Source organism: Monodelphis domestica, chromosome 2 (assembly GCF_027887165.1).
Source record: "Monodelphis domestica isolate mMonDom1 chromosome 2, mMonDom1.pri, whole genome shotgun sequence".
In the NCBI taxonomy this organism is placed as follows: Eukaryota; Metazoa; Chordata; class Mammalia; order Didelphimorphia; family Didelphidae; genus Monodelphis; species Monodelphis domestica.
This window is the reverse complement of record NC_077228.1, coordinates 145,574,520-145,589,772: the sequence shown is the minus strand read 5'-3', so window position 1 is coordinate 145,589,772 and position 15,253 is coordinate 145,574,520. Positions and strand designations below refer to the sequence as shown.

Below are 15,253 nucleotides of genomic sequence, written 5' to 3'. Positions count from 1 at the left end.
AGTGCTTAGCATGCTGCCAGCCAGAGTCATAGCTCCAGGAAAGAGAAAGAGGCAGAAACTGACATGCCTTATATAGACGTTTTTACATCACTTTTCTGAGTCTCATCTGTACCAATGAGGACTTAGCTTGACTTAGGACAGCTCAGAGATCTGTCCTTTTTTTGTTGAAGGCCATCTCCTCAGATAATTAAATCTTGAGTTTGATGCAGACCTTTCAAAATCTTGTTAAACTGAGTAGGGTGGAGAATGTGAAGTTTCTAAGACCTGATTCTGTTATTCCAAGTATCTCCATTGTTATTTATCAGGAAATAGCTAAATCAGATCTTCTAAAGAATGATATGATTAGGGTGGAATAGTTTTAAAATTCACACATTGATACCCAGAGGGATGTGACCCATGACTAGAATGTTATTAGAAGGGCATACCTCATTTGGACTGAACAAGTTGTATAGGAAGGGAGGCTGGATAACATTTGCAGAATTTTACATGCTTCTAATTGGGTGAAAAGCAAAAGGCTTTCATGCATGGTAGCATTTTATGCTGCTTAGCATTTTGATCAAAAAAGGAGAAAAAATAATGTATATACTTTTATTTATTTATTTATTAAGTTATAAGTTAGTTATGTTTTCATGATCCATTGGGGAGACAGGCCTCCCAAAGGATCACAGGGGAAATGTATCGATTTAGAATCTTGAACCCTAGATACTACATTTCCCACAGTCCCCTTTTCTTTTTCCTGTTTGTGCATCTCCTTACATAGAGGGAGTTTTGAGTTTCTGTTTCTATCCATGGAAGCTCTCTGGTTCCATGGTGGAAGAGGAAGGAGCAGCTCTTGGTTTTTGCTAGCCTTACTTCCTTATACTTCAAGATAAATATTTAATAAATATTATTAAATATAACATTTATAGAACTAGATATTAATTTTAATCTTTACACATTGTACATAAGTTTTAAACTTTTTTGTGGAAAACTACAAATCCTCCTTGGGGATATGGCAGGACAGAAATCATTTCATGAACATTAAAGAAGGAAGAAATAGAAATAATATTGAGGCAGGAGTAAACCACTAACAGGACAGCAGGAGAAAATGGTTTTGAGTTCCTAGTCCACAACCAAACCTCAGTACAGGAGCAGGATGATATAGTTTTGATTAAGAACTTCAAATGTCCAGACATGTGCTGGAGATTTTTTTAAATGAATTTTACTTGTTTCCAATTATATAAAAAAACAATTAACATTCTTTTAAAAAACTGAGCTCCAAATTTTCTCCCTATCTCTTCTTTCTGCTCTCATTAAGAAGGTGAATAATTTGATATGGGTTATATGTATACAATTGTGCAAAACATATTTCCACATTAGGTGTCATGTTATGTCATGTTATGAAAGAAAACTCCCTCTAAAAATAATGTGAGCCCTTCAATTGGGGAATGGCTGAACAAATTGTGCAATATGTTGGAGATGGAATACTATTGTGCTCAAAGGAATCATAAAGTGGAGGAATTCCATGGGAACTGGAACAACCTCCAGGAAGTGATGCAGAATGAAAGGAGCAGAGCCGGGAGAACATTGTACACAGAGACTGATACACTGTGGTACAATCGAATGTAATGGACTTCTCCATTAGTGGCAATGCAGTGATCTTGAACAACTTGGAGGGATCTATGAGAAAGAACACTATCCACATTCAGAGGAAAAACTGTGGGAGTAGAAACAGAAGAAAAAACAACTGCTTCAATATATGGGTCAAAGGGATATGATTGGGGATGTAGACTTAAATGGACATCCTAGTGCAAACATCAACAATATGGAAATAGGTTCTGATCAAGGACACAAGTAATACCCAATGAAATTGCACATCCGCTGCTGGAAGGGTAGGTGGAGGGGAGGGAGGGAAATAATGTGATTCTTGTAACCAAGGAATAATGTTATAAATTGACTAAATAAATTAATTTTTAAAAATAAAAATAATGTGAAAAAATAAAGTGAAAAATAGCATACCCCATCTGTATACAGACTCCTGAAAGTCTTTTGCTGATTAAAGAACAGTTAATGAATTCTTGCGGATATTTTAGTTATTAACAAGATAGAAAAAAGTGATAAGATAAGCTTCTATTCTGGACTTGATTCTTACCAATAAAGTATGGATTTGTTTAAGATAGTCAGTTAAACATTTAGTTTATTTAAATGGCTAAAATGGCCTAAAAGACAAGCACTAAGCACTAGAGATATGAAGAAAGACAAAACAAAACAAAACCCCCAAATAATCACAAAACAAAACTGTCCTTGCTCTAAAAGAACTCATAGTCTTAATGGGGGAGACAATATGCAAACAAATATATACAATCAAGTAAAAATTGAACCTTGGAGAATTGGTAACCATACCATCTTAGAGTTTATATTGAAGAGGTAAACATTGGTGATGCTATGATATATAATGTAGGCTTTAAGAGAATGTGGTTCAAAGAGTTCAGGAAGAGGACAGGAAGGGTCCCATATCTTGAGAATGAAATTTTGGTAAGATTATTATAATTGATTCTAAGAAGAGCTAGGGAGCTATTTAGAAAAATGCATGTGATTATACAGGGTATTTTTGTACGAATTCAGGTTTTTTAATGGGTATAGATGAGAATAGAATCAAGAGTAGATAAATGAGAATAAAAAAAGATCAGTAAACTGTGAAAAAAACAGAAAGTTTAGTTCCTAATATAAACTAAAGGCATGTCCTAAATACTATAGACAATAAAAGTAATTTATTAGAGACAAAATGATAAAAAAGGATAAGACCCTCCCCCACCACTTTAAAAGAATATAAGATGTTTTCTCTGCCAAAAAAAAAAAATGAACTTACTATTAAGAACATAGCAAAATGGTTATCAAGGAAATGAAAAAGAAAAAATAAATAAGATGGTAGGAAAATATCTCACTGGCCAAAATTCAACATAACAGATAATTTCAAGTTACATGTACCAAGGAATTGCAGGAACTTCCAGTTCTGATTGTGCTGTCTGACAGTGATCTCTGAGGAATCATGCAGCAAGAAGGGTGCCACAAAACAGAAGCAGGCAAATGTTCTCCTGATTTTCAAAAGCAAAGAATACGGATGATTCAAAGTACACCGCTGAGCTTGCTGTCAATTCATGGTAAAATTCTGGAAGTGATCACTAAAGGAATTGTTTACAACACTGTTTGTAACACTTGAAAATGGAAATCAAACTATGCTAGCACAGGCTGCTAATAAAAATTATGCTAAAATTAACATTTTGCTTTTTTGCAGTCATTAGAATGGTATTGACAAAGTCTTCTGATAATGATTATGGACAAGATGGAAGTATATGGCCTTAATAGATGGATAGTATCTCAGGAAGATTCAGAATTAGTCGACCAGTCAAATTCTTTTGATTAATGAATCAAATTTAACCTGAATGGACTTCTTTAGTGGATTGTCCTTTGTCTTCATACTTCATTTTCTTCTAATTAGCATTCTCATAATTGGTTCATATGAATAAATGAGCAGATTGCCCATCAGATTCACTGGTGATATAAGAAAGGAGGGATTGCTAATAGTATGAATAAAATAGCTATCCCAAATGATCTCAATGAGCTAGACCAATGGGCTGAAGCTATCAAGATTAAATTTTATAGGGATAAATGTAAAGTCTAATTTTTAGGTTAAAAAACAAAACACTGAAAATTAGATCAAAGACATGACCAAGAAGCAGTTCTTGTGAAAACATATTAACTATTCATTTTTATGAGCTGAAATTTTAATGTGAGTTAGAAGTATGGCTTGGAAGCCAAAAAAGCCAATTCAATTTTAAGATTCATTAAGAGAAATATGTTGTCAGATCAGAGGATTTTAATAGTCCTAACATACTTTCACCTAATCAGAGCACAGTTAGAGTGTAATCAGACAAGTTTGGGATACTTTTTTTGAAAGTATATTGCTCAGTTAGAGCTTTTCCTGAAAAGAATAAAAAGTAGAGTTGCTGTTGGAAGATAGGTATACTCATGTACTCTTGGTAGAATTGTGATTTAGTACAACTATTTTGGAAAGTATTTTGAATTAGGCAAATAAAGAGACTGTCACTGAGGCATATATCCCAAAGAAATGATTGATAAAAAGAAAGCATGCCTAAACTTTAAACTAGTTGTAGGAGCACTTTTTACTTTTTAAAAATTTTTATTTTTATTTTATTTTTAAATTATTTCATTCATTTAAAATAGTTTTCCATGGTTACATGACTCATGTTCTCTCCTTTCCCTTTTCCCTATGCACTTCTGGAGCTGACAAGCAATTCCACTGGGTTATATACATGCATTATTGCTCAAAATCTACTCCCATATTATTCATGTTTGTAATCGAGTGCTCTTTTAAAACCAAAACCCCCAATCATACCCACATAGAACCGCATGATAAGTCATGTTTTTCTTCTGCGTTTCCATTCCCACCATTCTGTCTCTGAATGTGGATAACATTCTTTCTCACAAGTCCCTCAGGATTGTCCTGGATCATTGCATTTATAGAGCACTTTTTATAATACCAAGGAATTAGAAACAAAGTAGATATCTCGGTTTTGGGGAATGGTTGAAAAAAATTGTGAATGAATATATGGAATATTCATGCCGCATTAAATAGGATGAATATAGTAAAAAGCATGAAAAAATGTGCTAGTGCTGATTGATATATAGTGAAGTAGAGAGCCATGAAAGCAATACATACTGTGATTACAATATAAATAGGACATTACAACAAAACAATAAAAAACAAATGTTGCAAAATTACAAAGAACAAGCATGCCACCAAAGAGGAGATGTCAAAAGACACCTCACCAACTTTGCAGAGTTTGGAAGTCCATAAGTATGAAACATATTTTCAGAATTTTTCAATAATCCATTTTGTTTATTTTCATTTATTCCTATTTTTCTTTCAATGTTCTTTGCCATATGAGATGGCTTTCTGGAGAGGAATATGAGGAAAAATTTAGGCAATATAAAAACAAAAGATATCCATAAAATGTGTTAAAAATTAAGCAAAAAAGCAGTCATAATGGAGAAAGATCTACCATCATGCTTTATGGTGATAGCGGGCATTTATATAGCACTTTAAAAGTCTACTCAGTAATTTACAAATATTACCTCTATTTATCCTCACAATAGGTCAGTCCTATTATTGTCCCCATTTTACAAATGAGAAAATGAAGGCAGAAGTGACTTGACCAAAGTCACACAGCTACTACGTGCCAAAGGCAATATTTGAACTCTTCATTCCAAGTTCAGAACTGTTACCCAGCAGCCTCATACCAGATAGAGGAATGAAGGATTTGTGACTAAAGAAAGGTTGATGTGTTTTGGAATCAACAGAAACTTGAGTTTGATTCCTCTTTCTGATACATCCTCTGCTGCCATAGTGAGAATAACAAACATTTTGGATAATATAACAGGGAACTGTTTTACACTTTGTTTGATATAATCAATGTTGTCAAAGTTAATTCCATTATTATATTTTCAAGGAATATTATAAATAAAAAAAAAAAAAACCTCACTTTCCATCTTAGAGGCAATACTGTGTATTGGCTCCAAGGCAGAAGAGTGGTCAGGGTTAAGCAATGGGGTTAAGTGACTTGCCCAGGGTCACACAACTAGGAAGTGTTTGAGGTCACATTTGAACCCAGGACTTCCTGTCTCTAGACCTGCCACTCAATCTACAGAGCCACCCAGCTCCCTCCTCTTATAACTTTTGAACATATGGAGGGTTGCTTTGTTAGACAACAGCCTCTAAAGGGGATATTTTGCTCCCACCAATCTCCCTAAAACAAAGACTCAAGTAAGATTGTAAAGAGTCCTCAAACAAAAGAAAGAAGGGAATTGTGATATTAATAAACATTTTCATGATTTGAGTTGCCTAATAAAGCAGATTTGGCTAATGGCAATGATTTCTCTCTTTAGTAGTTCAAAAATTTTTATTAATGATTCCATTATTATCCACACTAGCGATTTCCTGGACTGATGTGACGTTGTTATGGATCAAGGCTTGAAACATGGAAATATTGAATATTGATTGGACAGGAGAGGCTCCACAACCTTATGAGACTATTGTTATTTTCACCTGCTTATTTTTGGAGCAAGCATCTTGCCTTGATGAAAGAGTGGAGTGACCTATTATACAAACCATGAAATTTTTAGGAACAAAGGAAGACTTGGCAATAGTTTTAAGAGATTACTTTAACATAGTCAATATTCACTATCTGTCCTATTTGACCCTTCTAACTGTAAAGAGATAGAAGAACCATAACAACTTTAGTCAATTATCCTTTGTGTTTGTTTTTCCTACCGTATATTATAAATGTGAGTAGAGAATTTTGACCAGATGTATTTTGCAGATATTCAAAATTATTTGAAATAAACTACAATAAAATGAAACTTCAGAGAAGTAAATTAGTTTTGTTCTTAATATTGGAGAGCTGCAAATATCATTAACTCTATATCCAGTAAGTCACTATGACTGAGAAAAGCTAGGATTCTAAAGCCGAGAAAATCTCGGTGGAGTGATAGTGCTTTAGAAAAACAAAACAAAAAACCCACTGTGGAATGTAACAGAAAATATGAGCCCTTTCTATGACCACCGCTTTTCTTTCAGAGTTCTATGTAGCATTTGACTCACTACCTCTGTGTTAGCAGGTTGATAGATTTTAGCAGCAGTTAATACTATTTGGGTGAGTTTTATCTGGTTTAGTTGTGCCCTGAGGCTTTCTGGCAAAATTAGTGGTTTGTTGTGTTTTTTTTTTTTTAATAAAAAAATGTATTTTGGAGTCTCTTCAGTTGGGAAATCAAATTAATTATATTATGACATTGACAGGTGGCAGGAAACGTGATGTGGTTAAATGTCTTGTCAAGATTCCTCAAATGGATTTCCTAATAACAGCAACTCAGAAAGGAACAATAACAGTCTTCAACAGTCAGGTAATATGAAAAGTTGTCTTTTTATTATTTTTTTCAATAGCGAATTTTTTTCAGTATAACAGACAAGAATGCAAACCACAATTTGAAATGATCATCCCAAATAAAAAATAGTCAAATCCTTGAAAATGCAAACTCTACAATCCATTTTTGTGATATTGAGAACATCATACCTGGCACTGTCCCAGAATTCTCTGCTGCACAGCACAGTACTGATACAATCATAGGATAAACCTGGATTAGTGCTTAGATGAAAAAATTTAAAAATATTCATAGGAAAGTGGTTTTTAAAATACCCTGCAAAATATAGTCTGGTAGCTCAAAGTTACTTTGAGTCTCTTTTTTCCTAAATTTATAAGCTTTCATCTCCAACTCATTATACCACTGGGAGATTTTAATAGGAGTCATGTTGATCATTTCTATACGGTATCATGAAACTACAAAGATAATAATTCAGTGCTTTTTAAATCCTTACCTTCCATCTTAGAATTGATTTTAAATATTGATTCTGTGACAGAAGAGTGATAAGGGGTAAGCAATTAGGGTTAAATGACTTGCCCAGAATCACACAGCTAGGAAGTATCTGAGGCCAGGCTCTCCCCTCTCTAGACCTGTTTCCCCATCTACTGAGCCAGCTGGCTACCCTGACAATTTAGTATTAATACCACTAAGGCATTCTAGTTTTCCAGTTTATTGGCAGTTGAAGAAAGGGCTTTCTTTATGTAAGACCTGAAAACTGAAATTAGTTGATACCCTTTGTTTCTTTCTATAACATAATTGGGTTGATTTTTTTTTCTCTTTTCTAGAAAGCAAACTAATTTGGGAACAAAAAATAATCTGAAATGAGAGGTTGTAGCTTTTGTTTTTTAAAAAAAAGTTCAGGATTTATTGGTGCTCAAAGTGAAGTTTAATGTATACATTTCCAATCAGGGAGAAATGTGTGTGTAATGTGTTTTTATTCAGTCAGATAATTATTTGCATATATATAGTATTTAGTATTTAAAAATCATGCTTATTTTAATATATAAACTTAATTCATTGAATCAATTACATTTACAAACATGATTATATTCAACATTAAAACAAATAAAATCAAGTTATTTAAAATATTGAATTCCCTAAAAAGAAAAAAAGGAGGGGATGAGGAAGGAAGGAAGGAAGGAAAGAAGGAAGGAAGGAAGGAAGAAGGATGTATTAAACATCTGCTATATGTCAGGTATTGAACTGGGTGCTTTACGTTTGATACTCACGAGAAACATGGGAAATAGGTGCTACTATCCTTTTCCAATTTCCAATTTCCAATACTATACTTTTTCAATTGAGGAAACTAAGGATCTCATAGCTAATAATTGTTTGAGGCTGAATTTGAACTCAGGTTTCCTGTCTGTAGGTTCAATTCTTTATCCACTGTACTAGCTAGCTATATGTGACAATATATTAGAGAGGAAAACTTATTTTTGAGAACTGGTCACAGTAATAAATTATCAAAAGACAAAATATGTGATTATATTGGAATATCTTACAATAGTCTGATCCATAATTCATGTTCTTTATTGAAGACTAAATATAATATATAAATTTTCTGATGTTTTCTGAAAGACCTGGGGATATAAAATAAAAATGTTATAATACAAACTGCAGTGGAGATTAAATTTTTTTATATGTTCACTAGCTTTAAGGATAAAACCTCTATAAGAATTAAAAAGCCTTCAGCATATATCTTCCATTAAATTGGGCTGAGGGGAGCAGAGAAAAAGAACTGAAAATTAAGTATGAGGTACTTCTCTTTTCTCTATTTTCCTTCCAAAACTTTATTTTTCCTATCTCTAAAAAGAAATACAATATTAGACATTTACAAGCTTTGTTACCCTGGGCAAAGTAATTTATCCTCTGTTTGCCTCTATTTTCTCAGCTGTAAAATGGGAATAATAACAGCACCTCATAATAACATGTTATAAAGATCAAATGAGGAATTGTTCAATTACTTAGCGCCATGCCTGGCATATAGTAGGCTCTTTGTAAACATTTCCTTCTCTCCTCCCTCTCATAAGAAGCCCTATTCATTAATGAGACTGTTAGCTCCTTAAAAATAGAGATTATCTTTTGCATTTCTTTGAATCCCCAACATTTAAGCACAGTGCTTGGCTCATAAACTTTACTTGTTTATTTTTATCTTTATTTTATTCCAAAAACAAATTTACATGTAAGTTTTCCTAAGTTACATGATTCATGCTGTCTCCCTTCCCTACACCCCAACGAACTGATAAGCAGTTCTCCTGGATTACCCATGTATTATCACTCAAAACATATTTTCATATTATTTATTTTCATAAGAGAATAAACTTATAAAACCCAAACCCCAAATCATATTCCCAAATAAATAAGTGATAATTCATGTTTCCATCTGCATTTCTACTCCAACAGTTCTTTCTCTAGTGGTGGATAGCATCTTTTTTATAAGTCCCTCAGAATTGTCCTGGATCATTGTATTGCCCTTAGTAGCAAAGTCTATCACATTCAATCATCCCACAATATTTCAGTTTTTGTGTATAATTTTCTCCTGGTTCTGCTTTTTTCCCTCTACATCTGTTCATGTACATCTTTTCAGTTCTTTCTGAAATCATCTTGGTCATTATTCCTTATAGCACAATAGTATTCCATCACCATCATGTACTACAATTTGTTCAGCCATTCCCCAATTGAGGGAAATCCCTTTAGTTTACAATTCTTTGCCAAAGCACAGCTACAAATATTTTTGTGCAAACAGGTCCTTTCCCATTAGCTCAAGAACTTTAGAAATTTATTCTATTCTATCTAATTTTCAGTTCTAAATTCTCTCCCTCCCCAATTATAGACTCAGATTGTAGCCTGAAGCATATTTTTTCTCTTTTGGGGGGTGGGTGGAGACATCCCAGTAGACTTAATAAATCCTTGTTAATCCTTCCTCAGATATTCATTAGTTGTGTGATTCTCAACAAGTCACAAAAAGCTCCCTGAGCCTCAGTTTCCTCATTTGTAAAATTAGTCTAATAATTGTACCTACCTCTCAGGGCTGTGAGGATCAAATGAAATAACATGTGCAAAGCTCTTAACAAACCATAAAGCTCTATATAAACTTTTATTATTATTGTCTAAGAGGGTTTTTTAAAAAAATCTTATTGAGGATATCATTTCACTATAAACTTTTCATCACAGGGAGCCAAGTAACATACAGTTGCAATAGAAAGACTTTAAAATGATGTGTTGTGGTGTCAGAGAAATGAATTAGTTGGCAAAAACAAGTACAAAATGAATGGGAAAGAATAAGAAACTGGGAGCAGAGGTGTCATCAGCATGTTTCAAGATAAGCTTCTTCCTTGCCGGACTTGTCCAAAGAGGGCGTGGACTGCGCCGTGCTGCTAGCTTCTCAGGAGGAAAAGGGGATGGGCTAGGGAGGAGAGGGAAGGAGGATAACATGAAGCATGTATATGAAAATGGCTTCATTTTGGAGTGGGCTTTCATTGTTAGCATTCTTCTTAATTTCAGTGTCTCATATGCTTTCTTCCTGCTTTGTTTTGTGCTTGCTTTCTCTCTCTCTCTTTTTTTTTTTTTGCAGATGAGGGTTCAGGCAACCATCAATGTTACAGTAAGTATTTCATTTCTTTTTCATTAATTGAAAGGGAAGTTGGAAGATAGTTTCTTAGCAATAAATTGAAAGCACATAAATTGGCCTAAAAATAAACAAATGTCTTCTTATTTTGCTCTGGGATGTGTCAGAGCCCAAGTTCAAAGTAAGGTGTCCTTGACTCCTCATCAGGTTTTTCCACTAGACTATGAGTTGAGGTGGCCAGGAAATCTAAAGAGACTTTAAATCTTGAGTACTTGCCCAAAGGGCCAAACTTACATCTTTTAAGGAGGTTAAATACTGAGTAAATCTCAGTAAATCAAAACCCACTGAGAAAGGAAGCCAGATATTTAATCAGATGCATCTACCATACTTTGTAATGAATCAGTCATCACAGAAGGTCAGAATTGGAGAAAACCCCAACATAGCCAATTCATTTTTAGTCATCCAGAAAAATGGGAAGTGCAAATTCCTTAATAAAAATAGTGGCCCTGTTTACAACTAGGGGGCAGCAGTAGAATAACTAAATATGTTTAAAAATATTTGGAAAGCCTCTTGAATTTTAAGCTTAAAATTCAAGGATTTGGACCTGCTTCTTCCCCTTGGTAATAAGATAGACAAGGGGGTGCTGTTATAAAACCATAGAGACACACTTTCTATTAGAATTCTTCCATAACTCTGAATGGAACAGGAGAAAATAAATCACCTCCTTCCTATATTCTCCTATTGAGTGTTGGAGATATAGCAATGCAAGAAGGTAGGGCAGGTGAGAAAATATAGTGGAGCCAATATTGGACTTAAATTCAGGAAGTTTGGATTCTTAGTTTATCAGAAACAGTATTGGGCTTAGAATCAGGAGTTCTGGGTTTGAATCTGACTTCTGATACTCACTAAAAATATTTAACTCCTCTGAACCTCATTTCCTTATTTTTAAAACAGATTATAAACTAAAAATATTTATTTCATAGTTTTAAAAAGTGACTTTATATATGTTAACCCATTGGATCCTCATTAACCCTGTGAGGTAAGTGATATTATCTCCATATTACAGATGAGGAAACTGGGAAAAAGAGATACATGGAAAGTGACTTGCCCAGAGTCACATAGCTACTCTATGTTTAAAACAGAATTAGAACTGAGGTCTTCACTCCAAGTCTTGTGCTCTGTCCACTATGAGGTTGAAAATAATATATTTGTAGATATAACAGAAAATCAGTGAATCTTCTACAAAGGAGTGGCATGAGTGATTATAAATTAATATTAAAGAATTTTATTATGCAGAGAGAATATATATGGATTTACTCAACTTAGTGCTGTAGATTTTGCAGTTGTATTATGCTCAGATATAGAATTAAATTGTTCATTTGTAGTAACTGACATCTAGTAGATAGACTTTCTGAGATTTATAATACTACACTGAATGCATCAGGAGAGGAGGAAGACAAAAAGATGAGGAAGAGGCAGCAGAAGAAGAAAAAGGAGGAGGAAAGGAAGGAGGAAGAAGATTCAGTTAACCAATAAACATTTATTAAGTTATTAGGTGACAGGCATTGTGCAAAGTTCTAGATACAAAAAGAAACCAAAGACAATCCCTATCATGACGGAGCTTTGATCTAAATGAGGGAGATAACATACAAAGCAAACTATAGACAGGATAAATAGGAATTAACAAGAAAGAAGGTTATTTAAACTTGGGAAAGACTTCTTATAAAGATGGGATTTAGACAGGACTTTAAGTAAGCCAAGGAGATCAGTAAACAGTGGAAGAAGGAGAGCCATTCTGCATATGGGATGGAGGAAAGCTAGGGAGAATGTCCAGAGCCGAGAGGTGAAGTGTTTTTATTCATGGAATAGTCAGGTCAGTGTTACTGAATGAAAGTGTACATGGCAGGAAGTAACATATAAAAGATGGGAGAGGGCTGGGTTATGAAGGGCTTTGAATGACAAACAGTATTTAGTATTTGATCCTGGTGGCAACAGGAAACCACTGGAGTTTATTGAGTTAGGAGTAGCATTTGGGGGTGATGTGTTCAGTGCTTGCTTTAGGACAATCATTTTGGTGGCTGAATGAAGGATGGATTGGAGTGAGAAGGAAATTGAGACAGGCAGACCCACCTACAAGCTTTTGAAATAGCCCAATGTGAGGTGATAGGGGCCTGCACTAGAATTGTGGCAATGTCCTAGAAGGGAAGGGGGTATATTTGAGAAATGTTGCAAAAATGAGATCAACAGCCTGGACAATAGATCAGATATGGGGGGAAAATATAGTGAAGCCCAAAGAGCTGGGAAGATGATGTTGCTCTCTATGGTAATATAAGGAAATTTGACATTGGGACTGGGAGTGTGGTTGAGGGAAAGATAGTGACTTCTGTTTTGGATATGTTTGAAATGTTTATTGGGCATCCAGTTTGAGAAGTCCAAAAGGCACCAAGAGGTATGAAATTGGAGAACCAACAGAGAAGCAATAGAGGCAGGATATATAGATTTGAGAAAATTCAGTATAAATATGGAGGTAGAAGGAGAAAGAGGAAGAGGAAGAAGAGGGAGAAAGAAGAGGAAGAAGAGGAGAAGGAAGAGAAGATGGAGGAGGAGGAGGAGAGGAGTAGAAGCTGGGATAAAATTCTATTTTACCATTACACTACAGATTCAATTATCCTTAGGTAGCAGATTTGGATATATTAATAAATACAAAGTAATTTTGGAGAAGTAAGAGCTTGAGCAACTAGGGAGATCAGGAAAGGATTCCTGTAGGAAGGGGCAGTTGAGTAGTGTTTGAAAGGAAGGATTCTCTGGGGTGATGAGGCAGAGTATTCCATTCCTGGGGAGCAGAATGGGCAAAGGCAAGAAGATGGAGCTGGAATGCCCTGAATAGAGAAGAGGAGTTAATAGAGGGTTCTGGCTAATTCAGTTCCAAAGTGGCAGATAATTTTCTGTGTTCAAATATATTTTGCTAGCTTAGAAATTTGATTGATCTTTTAAGTAGGTAACACCTATATGTTCTAAACAACAAAAGGAAGATTTCAGTATCTTAGTGGCCACATAGGTGCTACTGTTTGAAATTGATTGTAAAAGAATAGTAAAGCTGGAACAACAATAAAAGTTGGAAGAGACTTCAGAAATCATCTACTCTAACCTCATTTTTCAGATCAGGAAATAGTCCCAGAAAGAGAATGGTAGTCAAAAATCATTCAAGCATTTTTTTGAGAGGGAGGCATGGAGCACAGCTAGAGAAATGTCATAGAGAGGAATAGCTAGCTGACTCAGCGAATGGAATAGAGAACCAGCCCTGGAGACAGGAGGTTCTAGGTTCAAATTTGACCTCAGATACTTCTAAGCTATTTGACTCTGGGCAAGTCTCTTAACTCCTACTGCCTAGTCCTTACTGCTCTTCTGCTTAGGAATTAATTCTTAGCTTTGATTCTAGGACAGGAGGTAAGGGTTTTTCAAATGAATGAATGAATGAAGAAAAGTCATGGAGTCAAGAGACAACAAGAGAGCCAGTATTCTTGGCTTATATACATAGAGGGGAATAAAGTATCAGAAGACTGGAAAAGTAGGAAAGGGCCAGGTTGTAAAGGGCTTTAAATGTTAGAGAATTTTATATTTGATCATGAGGCAACTGATTGAGTAGGAGGGTGACATTAGTCAGACTTGTGCTTCAGGAAAATTGCTTTGACAATAGAGTGGAGAATAGATGAGAGGAAAATTCAAACAAGAAGATCAAGAAGAAGGTTATTATAATAATCGAGGGCTGTGTGGAGCCTGCTCCCTTCCCCCTCTCCACCACACCCCAGTCCCTTTGCCCAGCAGTCCAATGTGAGCACTTCCTCCCTCTGCTCTCTGGGTAAGGCAGGGGGCTTACAGGACAGCTTGAAGGTGCAGTTTGGGCATGTGATCTCTAAAATGAGGATAATAAGGGCTTGTACTAAGTTAACAGAAATGTGAATGGAGAGAAGAGGGCATATAGAAATGATGTTGTGAAGGTAGAAACACCGAAACTGGGCAAAAAATTGGATATGTGAGATGTGTAGTGTGAGGGAGAAGTCAAAGATAACACTTAAGTAGAGAGCATAGGTGATTGAGGGGAAGGTAGTGCCCTTGACAGTAAAGGGCAAATATGGAAAAGGAAGGTTTTAGGGAGAAGACAATGAGTTCTACTTTTGACATGTAAAGTATGAGATGTTTAAAAATATCCAAAGTCATATAGCTAGTTAATGGCAGGACTGAGCCCTGAACCTTGATCTTCATATTCCTCTTCGGCTTGTTTCTCTTTCCACTGGACAATGCTCCTTTTCTTTAAGATTGTCTTTTTAAAAATATACCTTAAACTCACTTTTACTGGGATTTCAGACACGTTTGAGAACTGTAGTCTCCACAGAAAGAAATATGATGTAAATGGGTTATTTGCAGGGGAGAGAGAAGAGTGATGGAAAGTAGAGGCAAAGATTGGAGAAAGAGAAGGCAAAGAACAATGAAGACAAACCCTGACAGTACTTTCATTTGTTTTTAGAATCCTAGGAGATTTAGGAAGGGGAAGGTAAGGGAATAGCTGGTGGAGATCAAAAGGGTAAGGGGACAGGGCAAATAAAGATAAGAGAATGAGGTAGAGGCCCCAGAGTTTGGAATCAACTCATTGATAAGGAAGGAAAAAAAATGTGATGTGGGACTAGACTTAGAAAATGTTGCTCCATT

The 15,253-nt window shown here is 35.1% G+C and overlaps 1 protein-coding gene across 6 annotated transcripts in view; it reads left to right on the top strand.

Annotated features, from left to right (window-relative positions):
- WDR64 (WD repeat domain 64) overlaps positions 1-15,253 on the top strand; it is a 229,641-nt gene that overhangs the window by 31,352 nt on the left and 183,036 nt on the right. For 4 of the 6 annotated variants that reach the window (XM_007481554.3, XM_007481553.3, XM_007481555.2 and 1 more), the window contains 2 exons: positions 6,857-6,960; positions 10,553-10,582. In XM_007481554.3, the coding sequence (XP_007481616.1) occupies positions 6,857-6,960; positions 10,553-10,582 (134 nt within the window). The remainder of the gene's footprint in view (positions 1-6,856; positions 6,961-10,552; positions 10,583-15,253) is intronic. The other 2 variants (XM_016430227.2, XM_056816073.1) reach the window with 1 other exon arrangement.